The following is a 21,853-nucleotide window of genomic DNA, read 5'->3' on the forward strand; positions in this document are numbered from 1 at the left end:
CGGGCGGCGGCCGGCACGGCACGGCACAGCCGAGCTCTGCCGGGCCTTGGGTGCCCGGGGCTGGCCGTCAGGGGGAGATCCCGGGGTGACCCGCCCCCCGCGCGGCCGCCCGGGTGAGCCCCCGCGGGACCCGCTCGGCAGCAGGGTGGACCCCGGGGCCGGTGTCACCAGCAGGACCGCGGGAGCCCGGAGCTGTGTGGTGGTCACTAGCCACGCCTGCTCGTGTATGCTCTTGAGTTTTGTTTTGTTCTTTGCTGAAAATTAATATTCTGGAGCAAGAGAAAAGAGAGAACTATTAAAAGTGGAGTTTATGGGCGAAACAAAAGTCTCTGCAGCAGGAAGACCTGCAAGCACAGAGTTAGAGTTTGGGTTTGTGAGTAATCCATCCCCAGAGGATTTCTCTTCTGTTATACAGTCTTCCCTTGGCCATTTATGTCTGCCTATGCGATTATTTTTCATGGTCATGTGTCCATGAAATGGAGGAGCTGTGAGAAATGTAGAATGTATGCTTTTAAGAATAAGAACTGTGTTGTGAGAAGAGAGCGAAGCCTTGCTACCTTCTTCCATTTTCAAATGAAGACTGAATCCATTTTGGAAAATTTGCTTTAGTTAAATGCTAAGTATGATTATAACACAGGACTGATGAGGTGGAAATGGTTTTTACTAGGAGAACATGGTAGGCATTTCTTAAAGTCTGTGTCTGTTATGGGCTTTTTTCTAAAAGTAATGCCCTTGCGCTGCAGTGAGTTCAGCATAGATCAGACTTTAGATGTAGAAAATGTACATGGAGATTTTAAATTTAGTGGAGCCCTCATCTGCAGCTGTAAACAAAAACAAGCTGGTGGTTTGCAAATCATCAAATAAGGTGCCTGAACAAAACATGTATTTCTAGTTGAGCTATATCTATTTTAACAGTATCAATGTTGTTCTCCCCATAACAGAATATTTTTGCTTGAGGGACTCTTGAAGAAATCCTGGTGAAATCATGGACGGTAAGGGGGAAAGTAGTCTTTTACTTTCAGTAGGAAAATTGTCTTCTGACTAATACGTTAGTTAATAAGTTCAAGTGTTCAGAAATCTTGGTAAACTTTTTAGCAAGGGAAATAATGTTGCACTGACTTCATTTGGGGAGGCCTTTGAGGTTGCCCCTTGCCTTCACTGTTGCCACCTTTCTGTGAGGCTGCTCTGCCCCTTCCCTGGTTTTGTGTTTTCTTCAGCAGCAAAGGCTAAATACATTTCCTGGTTTGTTCTGCAGTTCAGCTCTGCTCTCTCTCCCATTCCTCTCTCTGTAGCTGATTTTCTTTTTTCCATTATTTGTACCTTTGATCCATGTTTCTTTGCTCTACTCTCTTCCTTGAGCAAAGCATATGTGAGAATATGCTTTCTTGCCTGCCTTGCATCTTCCTCTTCAGCTTCTATTGGCAAAAGCCACATGGGTGTCTCTGTAGAGCTCCTGGCTACACCTTTACAGGTCTCAAGGCTTTTCTTTGTAACAGCAGCTATTGTACAAGCAGCTGCATAGGAGGAAAAGCCAGCGCTAAGTGGCCTGCAAGTTTTCTGCCTACCAGCCAGCCTGGATCACAAGCTGAGAGTGTCTGCAACCACATTTCCATCTGACCAGACAGCAGGAAGCTGCTTTATATTCCTTTAGCCAAAGCTGAAGTAGTTTTTTAAGAATTCCACTTGCTGCTCTGATTTAGTTTCATTAACTTGTGTTTTCATTAACTAAGTTGTCATTAGCTTGTGATTAGAGTATCTTGGATGTTTTATTCCATGGCAGCTTTCCTCTAACTGGACAGAAATAACGCTGAGTTTAATTTTTGCCTTAGCTGATGATGACTTGGATCTGTTGGCCTCCCTCCTGGAAGAAAGCGAGGCAACTGAGGAAGGGAATTCTGCTGAGGAGGAAGATGCCTCAGAGGATGAGGGGGGAAAACCAGATGAATACGATGAGCTCTTCGATGCAGAAGATGATGCGTCCTACACTGAGGAGGTCGACGCTGAGGACAGCATGACTGATGAGCAGAAGGAGAACCTGGCTGCACTGTTTGGAGATGTAGATGACCTGCTGGAAGAGGAGGCGGCAGAAGAAACTGTCCCCACTTCAGCTCCCAGTCAGGCAAAAGAGAAAACCAACCAAGAACTGCAAGGTTTCTGTAACAGCATCTTTTATCTGATTTGTGATATATATCTTGTCTCTAGAGGGCTAATGGGCAGAAGGCAGGGCCTGCTGCTTCTTACTTTAGGATGGTGCCCAGAGGGGCAATACAGAAAGTCCTTGTGAAAGTTTCTAGGTCGAGTTTTCAGTCCTCAATGACTAAACTCACCAAACCTGTTTTTCCAAAAGAAAGACAGAGAACTGAAGTAAGCTAGGGAGACTAAACTAGCTGTGGTGAGCAGGACAGGGAAGGTTGCCTATGTACCTGTGCCTTGTTTGATGAAGAGCAATGTTGCTTCAGTCTTCAGGGCTGTCATCCTGGCATCTTTCACCAGCACAGCAATCCCTTCCCCCTCAGGACTTATCAGCAGGAGGCTCCGCCATACCAGTCAGTGCGGAAGCAGAGTTGGCCACTGAGCCTTCCCGTCTCTGGGCCACATATTTGATTATATTGGAAACATTTCTTTATAGTAAGGAGTGCAATCATCAGCCATATAAATTGTCTTATGTTCAGTAGGAAAGATATATGCAACGTGGCAAGGAGCATACCACAATCAAGTAAAATATTTATATGAGAGAAGTCAGCTCCAGGCTGTATGGAAAAGTGTCCCTTCACTGTGAGCTATGTAGACTCAAGTAAATCTGTATTGTGGCTCGAGTCTTTGTTTTCTAAGTTCCTATGATGTAGTAAAACTGCCAGACTTCCAGGGATCTCATAAATCCCTGTTAGCAATGGCTTCCCGCTGTTTTCATTATTACCCTTTTTCTTCTCCTCTCTTTCCTAGCTGAGCTGAGAAAATTGCAGGAACAGATGAAGATGTTACAGGAGCAGTTGCAAAAGGCTGCTATTGGGCAGCAGTCCAGCTCAGGCCCTGAGAAGAAAACCCCTGGTAATGAGACTAATTAAATGGGTTTATGATTTGTTGACCTACCAACTTGCAGTTTATAGGCAAGACTCCAGATAATCCCAAAGTGGGCACTGAGTAGCGAGGAGGAATGGTGGTCTGGTGTATTCCCACACAGGTTGTTTCCTGCGGCTACAGACTAAATCAATGAGCTGCAGTTTTGGTGTCTGCATCAGGGGTTGATTCTACATGGGGCATCTTTCATGACTGAAGTGCTCCAGGGTCTTCTGCTGGAAGTGTCCCTTCTCACTGGCAGACGTTGGTACACCCAGAAAACACAACTATATTTGTTGCTGTAGCACATGGGGTGTAGTAATGAAACTACATGGGAAAATTGAAAAGCAAGGGGATGTTCCTACTTTCCACAGCTTTGTGGTTTCAGTGACATCCAGAGTTTTAGGTCATCATGAGGAAAAGGCATTGGGGCTTTTCTGGCTGTTGCATTTCAGATGCTGGCAACTTAGCTGAAGGGCTTCTATGTGGACTTGTTATTCAGAGAATTACTTAATTTGGAGCAGTTCTTAGTGTTTGAGTCCAGATCCTGAGATCTCATAAATAATTTTTTGTTTTCTTGGCCAGGTAAATCTCCCTGTCCACCCTTAAAGGAAAGGAAAGTTCAGAAGCTGCAAGAGTCACCATGTTTCTCAGCCCAGCTGGGCAATCCTTTACCGCCAGCCAAGCGAGGAATCCAGAAATCAAAAGCATCCTCAGCAGGTACCATTCTCAGTCTGCCTTTCACTGAAACACACTTTTGTTGAAAGCCTGTCTAGTTCACAGCAGCGGTGTAGACACATCCAGGATAGTTTTACACTAGTCAGTGCACCAGTAGCAGTCTGGTCACAGCGGAGCAGAGCTCACTACAGAGTTAGTTATTGTATTCTTTGCAATGGGTGCTATGCTCTGTACTGCTACGGTTAACTTGGACACTGACAGCAGTCTAGCTTGCATCTGTGTATCCTACAGTTTAGCTTGCCTGGAAAATAAGAGCTGCTCTGGGAAGCTCCTCACCAGGCAGAATTCATTGCTTGAGTTACATGTGACTGATCTGGAGCTGTCAGTTCCCAGCTGACTGGGAGACCAGTTCAGTACAAATAAGACAGTTTTACACCTTTTTCTTAAGTGTGTTATATTAGACTCCTGTCTCTGGTCGGGTGTAAGTTAGTATTATTTTTGTTGAGAAGTTTTCTTTCATTATCAAGATTTTTTTTTTTGCTTTTTTTCCTGCTAAAGAGAACAAGACTCCTCCTCCACGACAAGTCCTCAGTCTGGCGTTCCAGCCTCTCAAGTCTGCCACAGGGAACACACCCAGTAAGGTGACCAGAGAGAAGACTCCTCACATGCCTACATGCTCCAGTGCAACAACTCAGCCAGTGTCTGTGGAAACCTTCTCGGGACTGAGATTAAGGTCAGCAGCCCAGCACTGGGCTCTGTCTGGGGACATCACCCTCCAGTAATGGGAGAGAAAATGCAATCAATCCAATGTCCTGTGATGCTAGTCACACAAGTGGTGCGCGGAGGACTGGATTTCTGATTTGCTGTATATACATCATTTAACCATATCAGATTAGTCAGTTGTCATTAGGGGACGTAACGCAAAGCCACAGCATTGGCTGGTTGATTGATCAGTAAACAGGTAACATTGACTTTTGGCTTATTACCATATTTCTATTTTCACCTTTGCTCTTTTCTAACAAAAAACCTATCATTTTGTTAGCACTGCCTTCCCTGGGATGTCCTCAGTGGTGGAGGAGGGATGCAGTGGGCATGTGCAACGCCTGACTGTGCTCCAGTTGAGCAGATTTTGCACCACACTGAGAAGCCTCAGGAGCCACTCGTGATCCCCATACTCGATGTGGCCACAAGAGGTCTCTGAATACTCACGGTGTCTTTCCTCACCAGAAACCATGCTGAATTTCCAAACCTTGCTCAGACAGTCATGGTACTCAGTCCTTCCTGAAATGAGCAGAGTTAACGCAGGCTTGGGGCTAAGTTGCGGTGCAGCTTTTTGGACAAAACCCAGCATGATCAGTAGCTTTCTGATATTTGTACAGAGTCCTGAACTGAGGGGTTTTGTTTGAAGTGCACTCTGGGTGAAATAAGGCACAGAGGCATTTTGCAGCAAGAGATAGTCTCCCCAGAAGAATGCTGGATGGTTTTGATTGTCTCTGTCCATTTATGCCAATGGATGTGTTCTCTTTTACATGCTTTCACTTGATGTAGAAAACCCCGGGTTTCATCGGCTGAAATGGACAGGAAAATGGCTAACCGGAAGCTCATCCGACTGTCCCAGCTGAAGAGCAAACTTGCTGCAGAAAATCTGGAGGAAATAGACTGGGTAACGTTTGGAGTCATAGTGAAGAAGACCACTCCTCAGAGTGCAAATAATGTAAGTAACTTTGTTGTATCCCTTGCTCAGTTCAAGTGAAATGCTGGTCTTCTTTCCTGATAAACTAATTAGGTCTTCAACTTAATCAGCCAACTCCATGTAGTTAATGAAAAGCTACTGTATTAAAGGTCTTGGCTCGTCTGGTTTCATGCAGTAATGCTGCTTTTAGTCCTCAGGGTAAGTCCTTAGCTTATCTGGTGCAACTGTCCCAGACAGTAGCATCGGCTAATGTAACCATGGCATAAATCTGTCTTAAATCTGTTCATCCACTGTTATATGTTAAATGCCAGTGTGAAAAAAAGGACTGTGACTCCCAGGGTTTCTAGACAGCCCTCTTGTTTTAAATGTGCCAACGCATTCTGCTTCCAGCATTTCCCTAGAGGCCGTTCTGTCCTAAATGGTGTACATGTCCTATAGAAAGTCATTGATGAAACAGAGATCTAGATATGCCTTGGTTTTGTTTGTTCAGTGGGGTAAAAACCTCTTTATTCAGCAAGCAAGAGTGCTGCCCAGCTTTAATATCAGGAAGATTGGTGGTAGCAGAATTATTGTGCTATTTTGGCCTTTAAGAATCCCAGAACTGGCTGTGTGGCATGGCTGGAGATACTATATCTAACCTCTTCTGAGGTTACAAATTGTGCTTTTCTAAATCAGGAAAACCCAGGGGCGTGGAAATCAGAATAACTCTTTAAAAGCAACAGCAAGAAGGGATGCAGTCAGTGTCCCTGGACTGAGAGCTGAAAGGAAAGCCAATGTCTGTTCCAGGGCAGAACCTTCAGTATCTGGCGACTGAACGACCTACGGGATCTCAATCGGTGTGTCTCACTCTTCTTATTCGGTGATGTCCACAAAGAGCACTGGAAGACAGACCAAGGCACAGTCATCGGGCTGCTCAATGCTAATCCTATGAAACCTAAAGAAGGCTCCGATGAGGTGAGAGGATTTTTCACTTGCCCGTCAGCTGTAGATAAAAACCCCTAGCTGAACTTTTTCATATCTGCTTGAGGTTTAGCTTTAGAACACATGTTAAGGCTGAAATTACAGCAGTCTGCCTAAACGGTTTGAATTGCATTTAGATATTTGCATGGTGTGTATTTGCTCCTGGCCTTCTGGAAGACTGAACTTCAAGAAGTCCTATTAAGCATCTAAAATCAGAGTTTATTCAAGAGTTTAATCTGCTCTCGGTAGCAGTCGGCTCTACCACAGATGTAGGGAGTGTATTTTCATTTCAGTTTATTCAGCTACTTCAGTGCAATGCCTATTTCAGCCTAGAGGTCTCTCAAAGCTGAAAAAGGTGGGGAAGCTCATTTCTCTCTTCTTATTTAAGCATGAGATGTGATTGCAAAATGTTTCCTGGTTCCAAAATCATGACTAAGAAGCAGCAATATTTGATTTATTAAACAAATGATGTATTATGTATTGATACATAGTTGATACATAGTAGTTTGCTTGTTTAATCAATTACTTACAAATGCAGAGCATGATGAATTACTTTTCTGTATGTATCAAAACATTTAAGGTGGCTTCATTTTGCTAATAAATTATTTTTTTTTAATATCTTTTTAATTCCACTGGAATGGAAACCATTTTTACTGACTTCTGTCAAGTGGAATTGCAATCTAGTAGCTGGTGATGTAGTGTTTTGCACTTTAAATTCTCCAAATGGAAAAATTAAGAATCTCATTAATTGTCTATTAAGCTATATAATTGCTTGAATTAACATGAAAAAGCAGTAGTAAGTCCTGTTGGTGAGTAGAAGGGCATACCAGATCTAATGTAAAGGCTGTATTTAACTGTTAAGAATGGCTGCTCTTAGCTAAAATGTACACATTTAGAACTACATTAAAACTGATGACTTAAAGTGTTTCTTACCTACAGACACAATTCCTAGTATCTTTGGTTGTGTGAAGTAGGCACTCTTCTTGCACAGGGGTCAGTTTTGATTGGACCTAGACATATGGAGAGGGACAAGCTCTAGTACATCTCCTTCCCATCTACTGCCGAGTGTGGTTGCCATGATGGCATCAGAGCCAAGAGGTTGTGGAGGACCATCATTTATAGCACAACTAGATCTGCCTTTGCTGGTCCTTGGTTTCCTGAGGCTCTGAGCATAGAAATCCAATGACTTTCATCTCTTTGTGAGAAAGAAATTAACTTTTTCTTTTTAACTGAGCCTTTTCTCAATCTGAACAGGACATGTGGCTTTCTTAAACTAGGCCTGCATTTTAAAACTGCATTGTTAATACCAGAGGTACCAAACTGGACCAGAGCCAAACCAGTGATATCTAGAGAGAAGCCCATCCAGTTCTCCTCAAGGCATGTTCTGATTTCTTTCTAGGTGTGTTTGTCTGTTGACCATCCCCAGAAGATCCTCCTCATGGGTGAAGCTCTGGACATGGGCACTTGCAAAGCCAGGAAGAAGAACGGTGATCCTTGTGCACAGATTGTGAACCTGGTCTGTATCTCAGTAGTTAGGACATCCTTAAGCTGTTGGTAAAAATCTGGCTGCTGATTTTGTGCTGATGCTCCAACTCTTTGACTTGTTTCTGGATCTTGACTTGCGACTAAAGTGGGTGGAGAAACTGAGAAATGAAACCCAGAGGAGCTGCTTCTCTGATGGCACTGTGGCAGCAGCACAGTAGTTACCTAAATGCAAAGCTGGTGCTGCAGTGAAAAGAGATGGTCTTGACCCATGACTGCCACCGTCTCCACACCCTTTCAGGCTCCTTTGCACCGGTGCAAGCTTCCATGCACTGCACTAGAGAACTGATCCAAGGTAAAACAATAGGAGGTTTTTGTTGGGAATGGCTGTGTTTTTCGGAGATGGTTTTAACCCAATGAGTTCCCTAGTCCAGCGTGCCCTCAAGCTGGCAGAATATTTATACCTGAACGTGGGGCACTGGAGATGAGAGGAAAAAGGTGTTGGGATTCTTCTTTTAGGGACAGTACTGGCTCGTACTAGTTTAAAGGACTTGTGGACTATGTCACTTCATGGCTACGGTGATGTTACGTTATCTGAAAGGAACCCTAAGTCAGAAGGGTTATAGTTAGTTGGGTAGCACTTAGAAGGAGGAGAGAAAATGAAGGAATGAAGAACTGGGGAGAAACTCAAAGTGTGTGGAATGGGAGGAAGACAAATACAGAAGGTAACTGTAGCAAACAAGGCTGTGATTGCAGACCTGCTCCACGAGGTGGCTGTGCACAGGGGTCTCAATGTCAGTGATGTGTTCCAGTGCCACCTGGAACAAACCATAGATGGAGGCTGTCTGGCAGAAGAACCTCATGAAGGAATTGGCTGTCTGTTTAATTACTGACAAAGAATGTTTGATTGTGGGGTAATTGTAGTTATACAAATCTGGGGCAGACGAATATCAATGAGAATGGAGTTATTTTTTTGGTAAAAAGTTAAAGAACACCCTGAGTGAGTGCATTTATGGCACTGCTGTCTCTGACTGGCAGGTTCACTATCTTCAGTTCTAAACTCCTTCAGACGGACACTGAGAACTGATGAATTAATTTGAAATGAGTGCACGAAATATCTTGCTCCGGTGTTAGTTTTCCTTTGTGTTCATACCAGTAAGAAAATTGCATGCAGTTCGGAGTCAAGAGTACAGAATCTGGGCAAGAGGACCTGGGACTTCAGTTGACTTGAGCCAAGGAATAGCTTTAAAATTCCTTGATGCACAGGTTTTTTTCCAGTGATTAGTATGGGCAATTTTAGTTTTGTTTTTCATTGCTGGAGTGTGGGCATATGTTTGCTGAGCTGGTCAAATGCTGGACCTATCTACTACAATAGAGATGTTACTTCAGTTTAGCCATAGAAGGATGTGTGTGGGTGAGAGGAATGAAGTAAATTGTAATTGCTAGTGTTCTGCAACAGGCTTCTCCCATTTCTTTTCAGAACGACTGTGAATATTGTCAGTATCACATACAATCCCAGTACAAGAAGCTTAGCTCGAAGCGGGCAGATCTGCAGTCCACCTTCTCTGGTGGCCGTATTCCCAAAAAAGTTGGTCGGAAAAATCCCAGTTTGAAGGAGAGGCTGTGTCAGGATGGGTTTCACTATGGAGGTGTCTCTTCAGCAGCATATGCAGCCTCAGTGTAAGATAACCACTTATTTCCCTTGCTTTTGAACAGAATTTCCCTCCCATATACAAGTGAGCCTGAAGCTATCTCTAAGGGGGTCTAATTAGGTAGAGATCCCTTTGACTTAACTACATTCACCAGAGAGGAATAAATGCCCCACATTTGGTGTAATCCTCCTGGCCCCATGGGGTAACAGAGCCGCATCTGATAGGAAAATTTTAACGGTCAGCGCTAAGATGTGGTAAGGGGTGTTTTTACCTCTAAATTAATATTCTGTTGTGAAGCCAGGCGGCATTGTGTTTCAGTAGATGAAATGAATTTTATCATGAGATCCCAAGCATTCAAGTCTCCGAGTATTTTTCAGTGCCATTCCCTTACCGTATTTTGTTATGGCTCATTGCATTTAATCCAAGACTCAGTGTATTCTGTATTTTCTCCTCCTCTCTTCCTTGGCTGAAATAATACAGTATCACTATGTGTTAATGAAGAGACAGTAGTACCCCCGCATATTATTAAGTGACCAAGATCAGTAGATCAGTATGCATCTCATAAGTAGCATGGAGGGGCCAGGTCCTTCATCCCAATCCCCCTGAAGACAGCTGTGGAAAGACTTGAGTCACAGCTGGATCAAGCCCTGTGCTTACACACGGCTTTCATTCCCTTACCACTGCCCTCTGATAACTGGTGTGACTCCGCAGTAATGAAGCAATTCTAGCCTTTTCTCCATCCCTGGAACTAACTGTGAGCAAAGCTTAGCCTTTACCTACGTTTAGTTTTCTCTCAATGCATAGGAAATACATATCTCAACCCAGGGAGAAATGGGAGATCCTAAACATTGTGCTAGAATTTGGATTTAGATCCACATCCTTCCCAAAGACAGCCAGATGACAGGAGAGAGGCACACTTTAGGGTGGCTGGAGTTCTGCTGAGGCACTGGGCTAGCGTTCGAGCTCCTGTCCTTGCTCTATGCATGGGAAAACTGATGTTCTGGTTTTGTTTCCTCTTTCTAGTGCAGCAGCTGCAGTGCCGAAAAGGAAGATTCAAACCACTCTCTCCAATCTGGTCGTGAGAGGAGTTGATGCAATTGTCCAGGAAACCAGGCAGAAAATTGGTACCTAACTACCCATGTAGTCTCTTCACCCTCCAGATATTGCCAGCTTGACGTGTAGCTGTGTCCCAGGACCCCGCTACTCACTGAATGAATCTGGCAATTGGTTTGCTACAGAGGTAGCCGTTTGCAGGCTGCTTTCTCAACTGATCAAAACTCCTCTTCCCTTTTGAGATTGCAGCTGCAAGGCAAATGTAACTAAGCAACTGTGTAGCTCCATGCATCTTTTTTTCATCAGTGCCCCTGAATTAAGTGTCCTGTTCTGTCTTTGGACAGTGACAGCAGATCTTTGCCAGATTAATGCGAATCTTCACATTTAATCTTCAATCTTAAAACTTCAAAATTTTAAGAACGTTGAACCAGAGAATTTATTTTGTTTGATTAAACTAGATGACTTCTGTCAATCTTAGCTTCCAAGGAATACTAAGTATAAATCAGTCAGGTCTGCAATGCAGGGGACCTCCTGAGTACCCAGCCTGTTTCTAGTGCTTTTCTTTTGTGATCTTCAAAGCATGTCCCCATCGCCTTTGGGGTGTCACTGATCTTCTCTGCCTCCATTTAATTTCTGTAAAGCCCTTAATATTACACCCTTTTTATGCTCGGTGGAGAGCAGATGACAGATTATTCGAACTATGATGTGCTCTAGATGTAACTTAGATGTCTTATTCACATCTTTCAGTTCCCTCAGTTGCCTCCATTTCAGGCAACATAGTGTGTGTCCTGTCTCTAGCTTTTAGCTGCTCCAGGGATAAGATGTGGTGGCTTCAGGGCTTTCAAGCATTCTACAAATGGGAACAGTGGGAGCACCACAGACAGCCAAGGCTGATGGAGAACTGTCTGACTGATGAAATTGCTGAAGGGGTAGAAATGTCTTTGTGATGTGCTCTGTGAGGACAAGGCCTTGGGCGACCAAATATAACGAAGTTGGCCTTGCTTTTTGGGGGTGCTCACTCAGGTGACCCACAGGGGTTTCTTCCAACCTAGACTACTCTACATCTCTAAAGCCAGGCCTGCTTCCCTTCCTGGCTCCAAATCTGTTGTATTTCTGCCTCGTCTGCTCCAGGTGCAGCAAAGAGACCCATGCAATGTTCTGAGGAATTCAAGGAACTGCTGGCACAGCCAACTTTTGGAGCACGAAACCTCTGCAAACACTGGACCAGAGCAGGTATTGTCCTTTTGCCTGAAGGAAAACCCACTCCTGAAAACACTCAACTTCCTTCTGAGCAAACAGTAGTGGCTTTTTATTTTGTTTTGGTTTGGTTTTTTTTCCCAGATGCTGAAAAGAAGCAAGGGGCCAATTTCCAGTCTGTCTCTGCTTCAGCGCTGCTCAAGCAACAGAAACAGAAATTGCTGGAGGCCAGAAAAAAGCGATCTGAAGAGATTCAGAGGCGGTAATACATACTGACTTTCACAGGAAGGGTTCCATTATTGTGGCCCTAAGTATAACTGTGGGAGGTGTTTTGCTGTTTTAATAAAAACTTCATTTAAATAGAAATACCCCAGTATTCAGTGGAGAACCAAATGCTCCAGCACAGTACCCAGCAACTGGAAGGCATGATGGGAAGAGGCTGATTAGAGTAGGAAACTGGGGTCAGGAGTCCTGGTTCTGTTCCTTCCTGGCTTGCAAGGGTCTTCTGAACCTTAAGATTTGCCAAGTGTTTTTTGCATGTCTTGTTGAAGAACCTCAGAAGAGCCACCCTGGGTGAGACTGAGATTGATGTAGCCAAGTAGCCTCAAAAGGCTCAATGGGAGCCAAAACAGAACCTGAAGGAGAATAAGACTAGGCACAATCATGATGATATTTCCCCCTAATACTCTTCCAGCCTACAACACTATGTACTTCAGGGACTCTCCAAGCTAGAGGTGATGTCTGTCACAATATTTCTGAAGGCTTTTTTTTTTTTTCCCATGAACCTGTCCAACCTCTTCACCATGATCTAGGTAAACCTAAGCATTTATGTGACTCCTGTGACAAGGAGTCCCACTGCTTAACTACCTGTTCTGCAAAGAAGCCCATTTTTGTGCTTTCAGCTCCCACCTCCCAGCTTCATTTGATGCTTCTCTCTGTTTTTTGTTTTGGAAAGCAATTAGTCATTCACTCCTTCTGGTGACTTCAAGTCACTCTTGATTTCAGCGACCCAGTGAGTTCCTTACCAGTCTTGTTTTCCTCTCCTGAATGCCTGAATTGCTGCATGATTTTCTAGCAATAAAAGGCCAATTAGTGAAAAATCAGTCTGCATCCCTTCCACTCCTATCTGTTTCTTAAACCTTTCTGTCTCTTTGACTTGTGTCTCTATTTCAATGGATTATTCTTGTCTTACAAGGTTCCTCCAGAACACAAGTAAAGCCAGCAGCCCTGCTTTGCCGTCCTCCTCCAGACAGTCCTCGCTCCATTCCTCAATACCTGGGGCAGAGTTTCCCAAAGCTGCAAAAATGTCAACTCCTCAAAGGCCCAGGTTGGGCACAGGCTTCTCAGAAGGAGATGATATCCTCTTCTTTGACGGGTCTCCACCTCCAACACCAAAGCTAGACAGCTTGGCAGAAGCCAAAAAGGTAACGTCTCTTTGAATCTTTTGAGTATGAAGAAGGGCAGGTTAAGGGAAGTTTGGTTTGTGGTAGTAGAGGAGTCTTTGATCAGATACAGGACAGCTCAGTGCTGATATTGGCAAAGTTTCTGATTTGTGGGATCAGACTGGGCTGTATTACAGTACACAAGAAACCTGCAGTTCCTGACAGCTGTTAGTACCAAGGTTCATGCTACCATCTTGCCTGTAGTCAAGCTCCAGAGCAGTGGAACAGCTGCTAAAGAGGGGGCTGTGTCTGTGACATTTGGCCACAGGAGCTGGTGTCTCTTGCTAATTCAAAATTCACCTGAATTGGTCAGCAGCGAGTTGTTAGGATCTGTTTTGCGTGTGATGCTCATGAGCTTACTCTTGATCTTCTCTGAAGACAAGCATCACTGAAGCCACTGACACAATGACAATTTCAGCAAATGCCAGTTGGGCGTGGACAGGGGACAGAGGAGCCTCTTGGGATGGGACTGGGGAAAAGGGGATGGAGAGAGAAGGCATCTCTTAAGTCGTGAGCCTGATGCTAAGCTTTTTGCTGAAGAAACACCTCTTTATGCACGCTAGCAGCTTCTGTGAGTAGAAGTGACTCTGTTCTTCATGACCTGACATAGTCTGTCACCTCTTGGGGACATTACCTTTGGGAGAGCAGTTTGGAGTAGCTGTGTTGCTCTGCTTGCACTCTGTTCTTCATGCAGGTGGGACGGAGCTGCTCTGTCCACTAGTGGCTGCTCTTTTGCTCTTGTGTTTTGGGAGTTTGGGGTGCCTTAAAGCATCAGGTTCTGGATAGGTCCTGGACCAGGATGGGAGGTGCTGAAGTGACTTTTACAGAAGAAAGGAGAGCAAGGCCTGTCACTATTGATTGTTTTACAAGCATGAAAACCCTTAAGTGCTGGGAAGGGGCAGGGGATTTGTGCTGAAAATCCCTGGAGTGCTAAACTGCGCATGTTTGCTCTTTGGCATTGCTAGTGCTGTGTATTGTGGGTGTTTTCCATCTGCCAGGTAAGCAACAGGGAACTAAACTGGTTTAGCTATGTTGTGCCATGAGTTTGGACAAATTTGGTGTCTAGCCAGAACAGACTGCATCTTTCCTTGGCACAAATCTGTTCACATGTTTGCCAAAGAAACTTTTCTCTTCCAGCAAGGAAGAAGGAGTCTTAACATTTTGGGAGTATGGAAAGGAATAGTTGTACGCAATTTTCTATTAGTTCCCAATTATTACCAATTTATGTGGAAATCTCAAGTGATTTGATTCCTCTGGAAAACTTACTGATTTGTGAAGCAGTTAAAGCACAGCTGCAGAGATATCAAGCCTGGTAACACCCCTGGAGGAGTGATTTTGTGGTTTGGGAAGTCACGAGAGGTTGGGTGATGTGGTGAATTAGATGTACAGCAGAGCTGGGAATTTTGTTGGGCCTCTCTTTGGCCAGCTCTGTGCTCAGGCCAGTGGATCTTGTCTCCTCTATTTGACAGATTTCCTCTGCTACTTCTGGAAGTAGGAACATGGGAACTAGAGTGGTCACCAACATATTCACTGCTCTTTCCTGTTTCCTAGCTGGCTGCGATACACCGACTACGAGCAAAAGGCCAGGTTCTTGTTCAAGCTGACCCGAACAGTGTCAAGAGGAAAAGAGCTGACGTTGATGATGTCCTAGAAATTGTTGAAAGAGTTGAGAAAAATGTTGCTCAGCCACAAGGTACAGAAGCAGAGAATGGTATGCGATGTTAGCTTCTAGAACAGAAGAAATATGATTATGTCCTGCTGAACAGAGCACTAGTTGCTGGGTTAAGGACTTAATTGCTGTGCCAAAGAGAGGCCAAGTTAGGTCTGTTTAGAACTTAAAGGGTTTGTTGCAAAGGCTAAACAATCTCAACCCTGTGGAGAGTGAGAGATGTAATCGCTGATAGTTCCCTGTCCTCATCTCTGTTCCCTTTCCTCCAGCACATGAGCATCTGCAATGCATGGCTGGCTTAACCAAGGGAAACCAAGAAATAGTCCCATCTGTGAACGTATCTGAATTTTCTGTGGGAACTTGAGTTTGCCTGCTCGTGATTTACTGTGTGATCTTGGATGAATTGTTTAGTTCCCTTTAAAGCTTCTCCATCAGTCAGGGAGGCAACACTGCTCTCTCCCCTGGGAGTGATGTGAAAATTCTTAGTACAGTACTTTGAGAGAAGATACAATGTTATATAAAAAAATGCTTTTTTTTTTTTCTGAAGCCATATTTGAACTTGGCTTCATGTTCTCCTGAACTATGAAAGGCTGGTGTTTGACCTGAACATCTGCCTGAGAGACCTGAGACTTCCAAAATCTCCTACAGTGGTCATGCTTAGAGATCACAACCTTGTTTTGAACTTGGCTTCTGTAGGACTGAGCACTTTTGTCTCCCTAGATATGGATGAACCGGAGCCTGCCCAAAAGAAACGGTGTGAGCAGCTGGCCTATCTGGAGTCAGAAGAGTTCCAGAAAATCCTGAATGCCAAGTCCAAGCACACAGATGTCCTAAAAGAGGTATGGCCTCAATCCAGCCATGACTGAGGGCTCAGAACTAAGGAGCTGTCTGGACTCCTCATAATGATTTCAGCAAGAAGCAGGCACCCAAACATGTCATAGGCACCAAATCATCCTGATGAGTAGGGTCAGGGGTCTCTGAGCACACAGGGCACAGTGCCTGCTATTCAGCATTATTACCATAGCCATGGCAAGGTCAAGTTGCCATTGTCTTTTTTTGCTGTGTTTGGAAGAATCAGTGAATTTTCCTGGTTAGTGGATGATCAAATAAATCCTTCTACCTTAAAACCAAATTAGCCATGTACCTATTTTGTCCCTCATTTCTTGACATCTTGGCCACATGAAGACAGCTGCCACCTTCATCTGGGACCCATGTAAGTTGTGGAGCCTGTGAAATGCCAGCAGTTGCCCTTAAGAGCTAAGAGGTTGGGTTTCTCCCATTGGGGTCTTTGCTGAGCACATTCCCAGGGATAAAGCACCTCCAGTGGCACAGGGCTCTTGTCTTGGACACATTGTATTGGTGTGAAGTCCTGGTTGTTTTAAGGTCTTCTGAGGAGTAGTATTTTGGCTAAGAACCAATTCCATTTGTTACATCTGCCTACCCAACCTCTCCCTGCACTGTCCTCGTAGGTAAGTGCTTATTTTAGTAGTATATGCTGTTAAACCCTCCCACTCATACATCTCAGGGGTGACTCATTCCAGTGTTAGTGAAGAACAGCACGTGCACTATATGGATTTTTTGAAGCAAGAGATATTTGATGTTTCTCTGGCTCCCAGACTGCAGTCTGCTTCAAGCAGGCCCGGTAGTAATTTGCCCTAAGGTCATTTATGGAGCGGCTTCTCCCATCTTTATCTCCCCACAACCCTTTTTGTGTCCCCCCACAGGCTGAGGCTGAACTGCAGGAGCAATACTTTCAGCCCCTGGTGAAAAAGGAAGAAATGGAAGACAAGATGAGGAGCATTAAAGAAGTGAAATGTCAAGTTGTGACATGTAAAACAGTGAGTGAAGGGGAGCCAAGGTGACAGCAGGGGAGTGGGGCATGGACTGTACAAAATGATGCTGGATCATCCTGCAGACTCCCCATTAGTCACTCTCTTGGCTATAGTCCAGTGCAGGGATCAAATGGAGACAGTTTCATTCCTTATGACTGTTGCTGAGAGCAGCTCATGCACTGAGTGACATGAAGACCAGGCTTTAGTGCTGTGCTGAACATCTCAACTTGATGTTTATGCCAGTGGGTTCCTTGGGTGTTGGTGTACTGAAAATATTTATCAGTTTCTTCCCTGAAGTGCTTTGTAACAGGACCCTCAGTTCCCCGTATTAGATGACAAAATAAGCAAAGTGCCTTGAAAACGTAACACTGGGTGTGATTCCTGTGTCTGCATTTCCAGGGACTTTGCCATCAGGAAGAGGAGTGGAGCTTTGTTACTATCCTAAATGTGCTGAGAGGAAGGGAGGGGTTATCTCCCATTCCCAGAGTTTCAGCCCATGCTGGACTTTACCTCTCACTGCCTTTTCTTTCTGTTTTGGGGCTGCACAGAGGGCCACTGTTTGCCCCATGAGGTGCTGGGAGCAGGGCCACAGGGTAGTGGCAAAAAGGGGAAGATGGCATTAGAAGGAGCAGTGACAAAACCTGGGGCGATGATCTCTCAGACTGGTGGGCTCCTCAGGATGGGAGAAGACAGAGATGCTTTCCTCTGGATGTTATCTGTCACCGACCCACAGAACAGGTCTCACATGCTGGTGGAGCACTCACAGCTCTCTTTCTCCTCCTTGACAGTGTAATTACACCTATTTCAAGCCTCTGGAGATGTGTGTGCAGGATAACCATGACTACCACTGGCATGATGCCATCAAGCGATTTTTCAAATGTCCTTGTGGCAACCGAGCTATTTCCCTTGACAGGCTCCCAAAAAAGCTGTGCAGGTAAGAAGTGACCTCATGAAATAGTGACTGGGGCTTTTCTACTGTCCATTCACAAGTAACGTGTTGGGAGTCACATAACCATGTCCTAAAACGAGAATGTTAGTCCTTGTGCTAAGCAGTGTGGGAAAGGTGAGGGGCTAGTTTTGGACCCCCTCATACCGTGCAGCAAACACACACCACAGTGGTCCTCACCTGCCATCTTCATCTTTCAGTACCTGTGGCCTCTTCAAGTGGGAGCGAGACGGGATGCTAAAGGTAAGTGTGAGCCAGCAGTTTCTGAGCACCTCAGCACTCTGGCTGCTTCTCTTGGTACTTTTGTCCCCCGCTTTGCTTCAGTGCCCTTACGAGCTCCCAGCAAAACCAAGCAGCTCTGCATTTTGTCAGGTACATACAGGTACCTGCAGGCTGTGTTTTAATGGACTTTCTTTTCTTGCTTTCTGTTCTTGAAGCTTTGTTTTATTTAACCGTGGGGAATTTGCTTTTGACCAAAGTTGTAAGAATTCAGAATGTTAAGGTTCCTAGAGTGTCTGTCAATATTTAATCAGATAATTTAGCCCTTCCAGAACCTCTGTCAAAAAAATGTTTGGGAGACATCTTACCACACATCTAACTTCTTTCCTCCATGGTTTATGTTTCTAGGAGAAAAAAGGTCCGAAGATTGGTGGAGAAACACTTTTACCAAGAGGGGAGGAACAACCAAAATTTCTCAATAGTCTTAAGTGACCTGGAGTTGATTTTTTTCACAACATAAGGATGGATTTCTATGTCTAAACCACACATTTCTTTACTGGAATGCTAAGAGGATTCTGGTTTTAGGGATGAATGAGCAGGGGAGTCAATTCCTGACGAGAAGGACATCCACAAAGTCTCCACCAGGCCACTGCATGGATATTCAGCTTTGATCTTTTTAAAATTGACTGAATAAGGCTGCATGTGAAATACACATTCATGCCTGTTCTTTCTTACTAACAACTTGTTTACAAGATTTAACCTAGAAAAGAGACAGCTAGAAAGGAATTTGTACCAAGAAATCCCTAGGGATCCCTCAATTTATGTTGAATGGCTGCTGTAGTGACCTCACCAGGATTTTAAGTGACAAATCATCATGAACTGGGGTGGACTGTATACTCCATAAGCACTTGTGAAGTTAATGCTGCGGTGCGTAAATGCCAGCCTGTCAAGGTTTTTCAGCTGTTGGCCAAAAAGGGGTGTGAGAGGGTTGTAGTCACAGAGCAGTCTTCACTGGCTCCAAAATTACTCACTTTGAACCTTTAAGAACAGATGTCAAACAGTTCCTGAGTTGTCTCCTTGGCTTAAAAAACCCCTTCAGTGGCTTTGGCATTGCAAACCAGTGGTGTTTACACTGCAGACTACCGGGAGCTCTTCTGAAAGCCCTTTCCCTATCACACAGCCCATACTGGGTTCCCAGCACCATCCACACTGCAGCACCTTTATGGCTACAAACCTGCAGCTCCCACTTTGGAAAGGATTTTAATGAATCTGGCACTGTTTTGTGAGTGGTTTTAAAGAGCTGAGTGGTTACATTTAATACTTTTTACCCTTTTTCTGGCATTTTAAATTTTCCTGAAATCTTTCCCAGTCATCACCATGTCAACCTTGGCTGCTGGCACAGCTGCCTGGGGGACAGTAGCTGTCTCAGACCAAGCAGGATGAGGTCTGCGAGGGCTGGCTCCTGAGAAGGACTGTCTTTATACAGGTGTTTTTCTGAAAGCACATCTCTGTAGGGATGCCTGTGGCATTTGGCCAGTTTTTCCTGGACCTGATCCTTCTGCTGCCCTTAGCTCGTGCTCAGTAGGATCACAGGGTATTTTTAAGTGCCTAAAACCACTAGTACCTCAGTGATTTGGTGAAACTGCCACCAACAGTCTCACGTGTCCCAGTGGCCTTGTCGATACCTCTTTTGTTTGCTTGCACAGGGGCTGGAAGAGAAGTTGCTTTTATTTGAAGCAACTGGGCCGATTTACCTCAGTATTCTGCAGCCTTCATCTCCTACTGGTGCTTTTGCTGGGCAACTTTGCTAGGCATATTGCATTCATTTCAGTCTCATGTTGATATCATTTGATGGGTGGGGTGTCACTGGTAGGTGACTGTGACATTGCTTGGCAACGTCTCCTGTTGATTTCTCATTCAGAATAAACACAGTGTGCAATAAAACAGTTCCTGGGCTTGTATGGTATAATTTCTCTGAGGAAGAGGATGAGTTGCTTGGTCAACATCTTCATTTGCCTGAGAGCTTGGTGGTGAATCACCAAAAGGAATTGGTTTGTGGTCCGTAACTCCGTCTGCCACGCAGTTTTCTCATTCAGACCAACAGGATTTTCTCACCTGGAGTCCACAAAACCAGCATGAAATTCCACATCGGTATCAGTCTTCAGCCTGTATGTTGAAAGCTTCAGGCTTTTTTCAGTTTCTGTCTCTGGCCAATGAAAAGGAGATTTCTGCAGAAACTAAACTGTCAAAGGTGGGGTAATGCTTTATCTTCATAAATGCCCCCAGGACTGCGATATGTAGGAAAGGTATGTGCCTCCTTGGGAGTCAAGGAATGAGAGCGATACTCTGAATTCATCCTTGTATGCAAAAATAGGATGAAGAAACCAAGGCCCATTGCTTTGCTTAAACCCCAGCAATAAACAAGGAGTGGGGGAGATTGATGTAATGGATTTTATGTGCCTCAGTCTATTTTTGGAGATACGGTTCTTGTGCCAGAGATGGCTCCGGCCCAGCAGAAGCAGGCAGGAGGGGAGCTACCCACTGGGATATGCTGCCATGTGGGCACGCAGCCCCAGCACCGTGCCAGAGCAGCCTGCGGGGTCTCCAGTCCGAACCGAGCTGATACATTTCCACCGATACTTGGGAGCGAGAGCAGAGGCAGAGACCCACGAGAGGCAGCTCGAGCATGACCTTACAAGCCCAGCTGGATCTACGCTGTCACTGAAGCTGTCCCAGTTTTGGACGCATGATACAAAGACATCCAACCTCGCAATAAAGAAGCCCAACTGCATGCCAGGCTGTGTTAGCAAGAGAGCAGGCAGCAGGTCGAGGGCTGTGAGTCTGCCCTAACACTGTCAGTGGGTATAAGGCATTAAAGTGCATTAGCATTACAGAAACCTGCTGCCACCATTAGCATCACTGGTGAATCAAGACAGTGGTGCTGCTGAAGCTGCCACATCCCCTAAATCGTTAAGCAAAATCACACTGGAAATATAATGCTGAACGTGCATTCGCAGAGCCATTATTAAGATTTGCAGAGTAATAAGCTGATAAATCGGCCGTTTCCCCAGCCAAATTTTCACCTGTCTGCAAGGTTGTTTCTCCAGCTACAAAATGCCCTGTGTGTATGTCAAAATGGGCAGGAAGATATCCAGCCTTTCTTGTAATAACCTCCTACAAAATCAGTCTTGGTTTTTAGATAAGTTAAGCATCCTGCCTCTCCTCAGCCCTCAGCTACTGCTGAAATATTAATTTAAAACACCTCGCCCTGCTGCCAGAAATTATCTTTTCTTGGATTTTTTACAGACACTTTGAAGAAAAATTAAATCTTTAGCATTTTCTCCCTCTGTACTAACCAGTTTAGGCTTATTATTAAACCTTTAGGATTTTCTCCCTTTGCACTAACCAGTTTAGGCTTATTAACTCTTGACTAAAATCAGCTTGATGAAAACTTAATACCCTTTCATAATAAATACACTGCTAAAGGACCTTTTTGCCCATCAGTTTTTCATGGCAGAGCTTGTGCAATGGTCTCTTGGGCCATCACGTGCAGCTCCCCCGCCAGGCTGGACTTACCCAGCCATTTCACATCATTTTATTTTTTTCCAACCTACTTGCTGCCTAGCTTTTCCTTCCCCAAATTAAGTATGTGTGGGACAAGAGTGCAGGCAAAACTTTTCTCCTGTTCTTTTATTCTCATTTCCCGTGCAAAGCCGTGTTGCAGATCCCGTTTCATTTTGCCCCAAAAGCAGCCCTGCAATGCCCATGCAGGAAAGCCTCGAGGTGCAACTGGGGTCCTCCACTGCTGACTGAAAAAACAGCCTGGGCGACCAGTGCTCTTTTCTATTTATATGACTAACAGTGACTCAAAAATGGCAAAATAACCTTCGTCCGTGTTCCCTTAGACAAAAACTCAAACCCTGACTTTTAGAATGACAGGCAGATGCAGAAGGAAGGGAAATCCCTAGTGTCT

The 21,853-nt window shown here is 44.7% G+C and overlaps 1 protein-coding gene across 1 annotated transcript; it reads left to right on the forward strand.

The window, feature by feature from the left end:
* Positions 1–985: 985 nt before the first annotated feature.
* Positions 986–19,797, forward strand: MCM10 (minichromosome maintenance 10 replication initiation factor). The gene is made up of 19 exons (XM_009285500.2): positions 986–992; positions 1,830–2,150; positions 2,944–3,048; positions 3,643–3,777; positions 4,294–4,468; positions 5,284–5,449; positions 6,215–6,382; positions 7,788–7,904; positions 9,351–9,550; positions 10,546–10,646; positions 11,713–11,808; positions 11,917–12,034; positions 12,968–13,196; positions 14,766–14,925; positions 15,604–15,722; positions 16,608–16,721; positions 17,504–17,649; positions 17,862–17,904; positions 18,289–19,797. The coding sequence occupies exons 1-19, from the start codon at positions 986–988 to the stop codon at positions 18,370–18,372; spliced, it is 2,604 nt and encodes an 867-aa protein (XP_009283775.1). The 3' UTR covers positions 18,373–19,797.
* The last annotated feature ends 2,056 nt before the right edge of the window (positions 19,798–21,853 follow it).

Source organism: Aptenodytes forsteri, unplaced genomic scaffold, assembly GCF_000699145.1.
Source record: "Aptenodytes forsteri isolate BGI_AS27 unplaced genomic scaffold, ASM69914v1 Scaffold87, whole genome shotgun sequence".
NCBI classification, from domain to species: Eukaryota; Metazoa; Chordata; class Aves; order Sphenisciformes; family Spheniscidae; genus Aptenodytes; species Aptenodytes forsteri.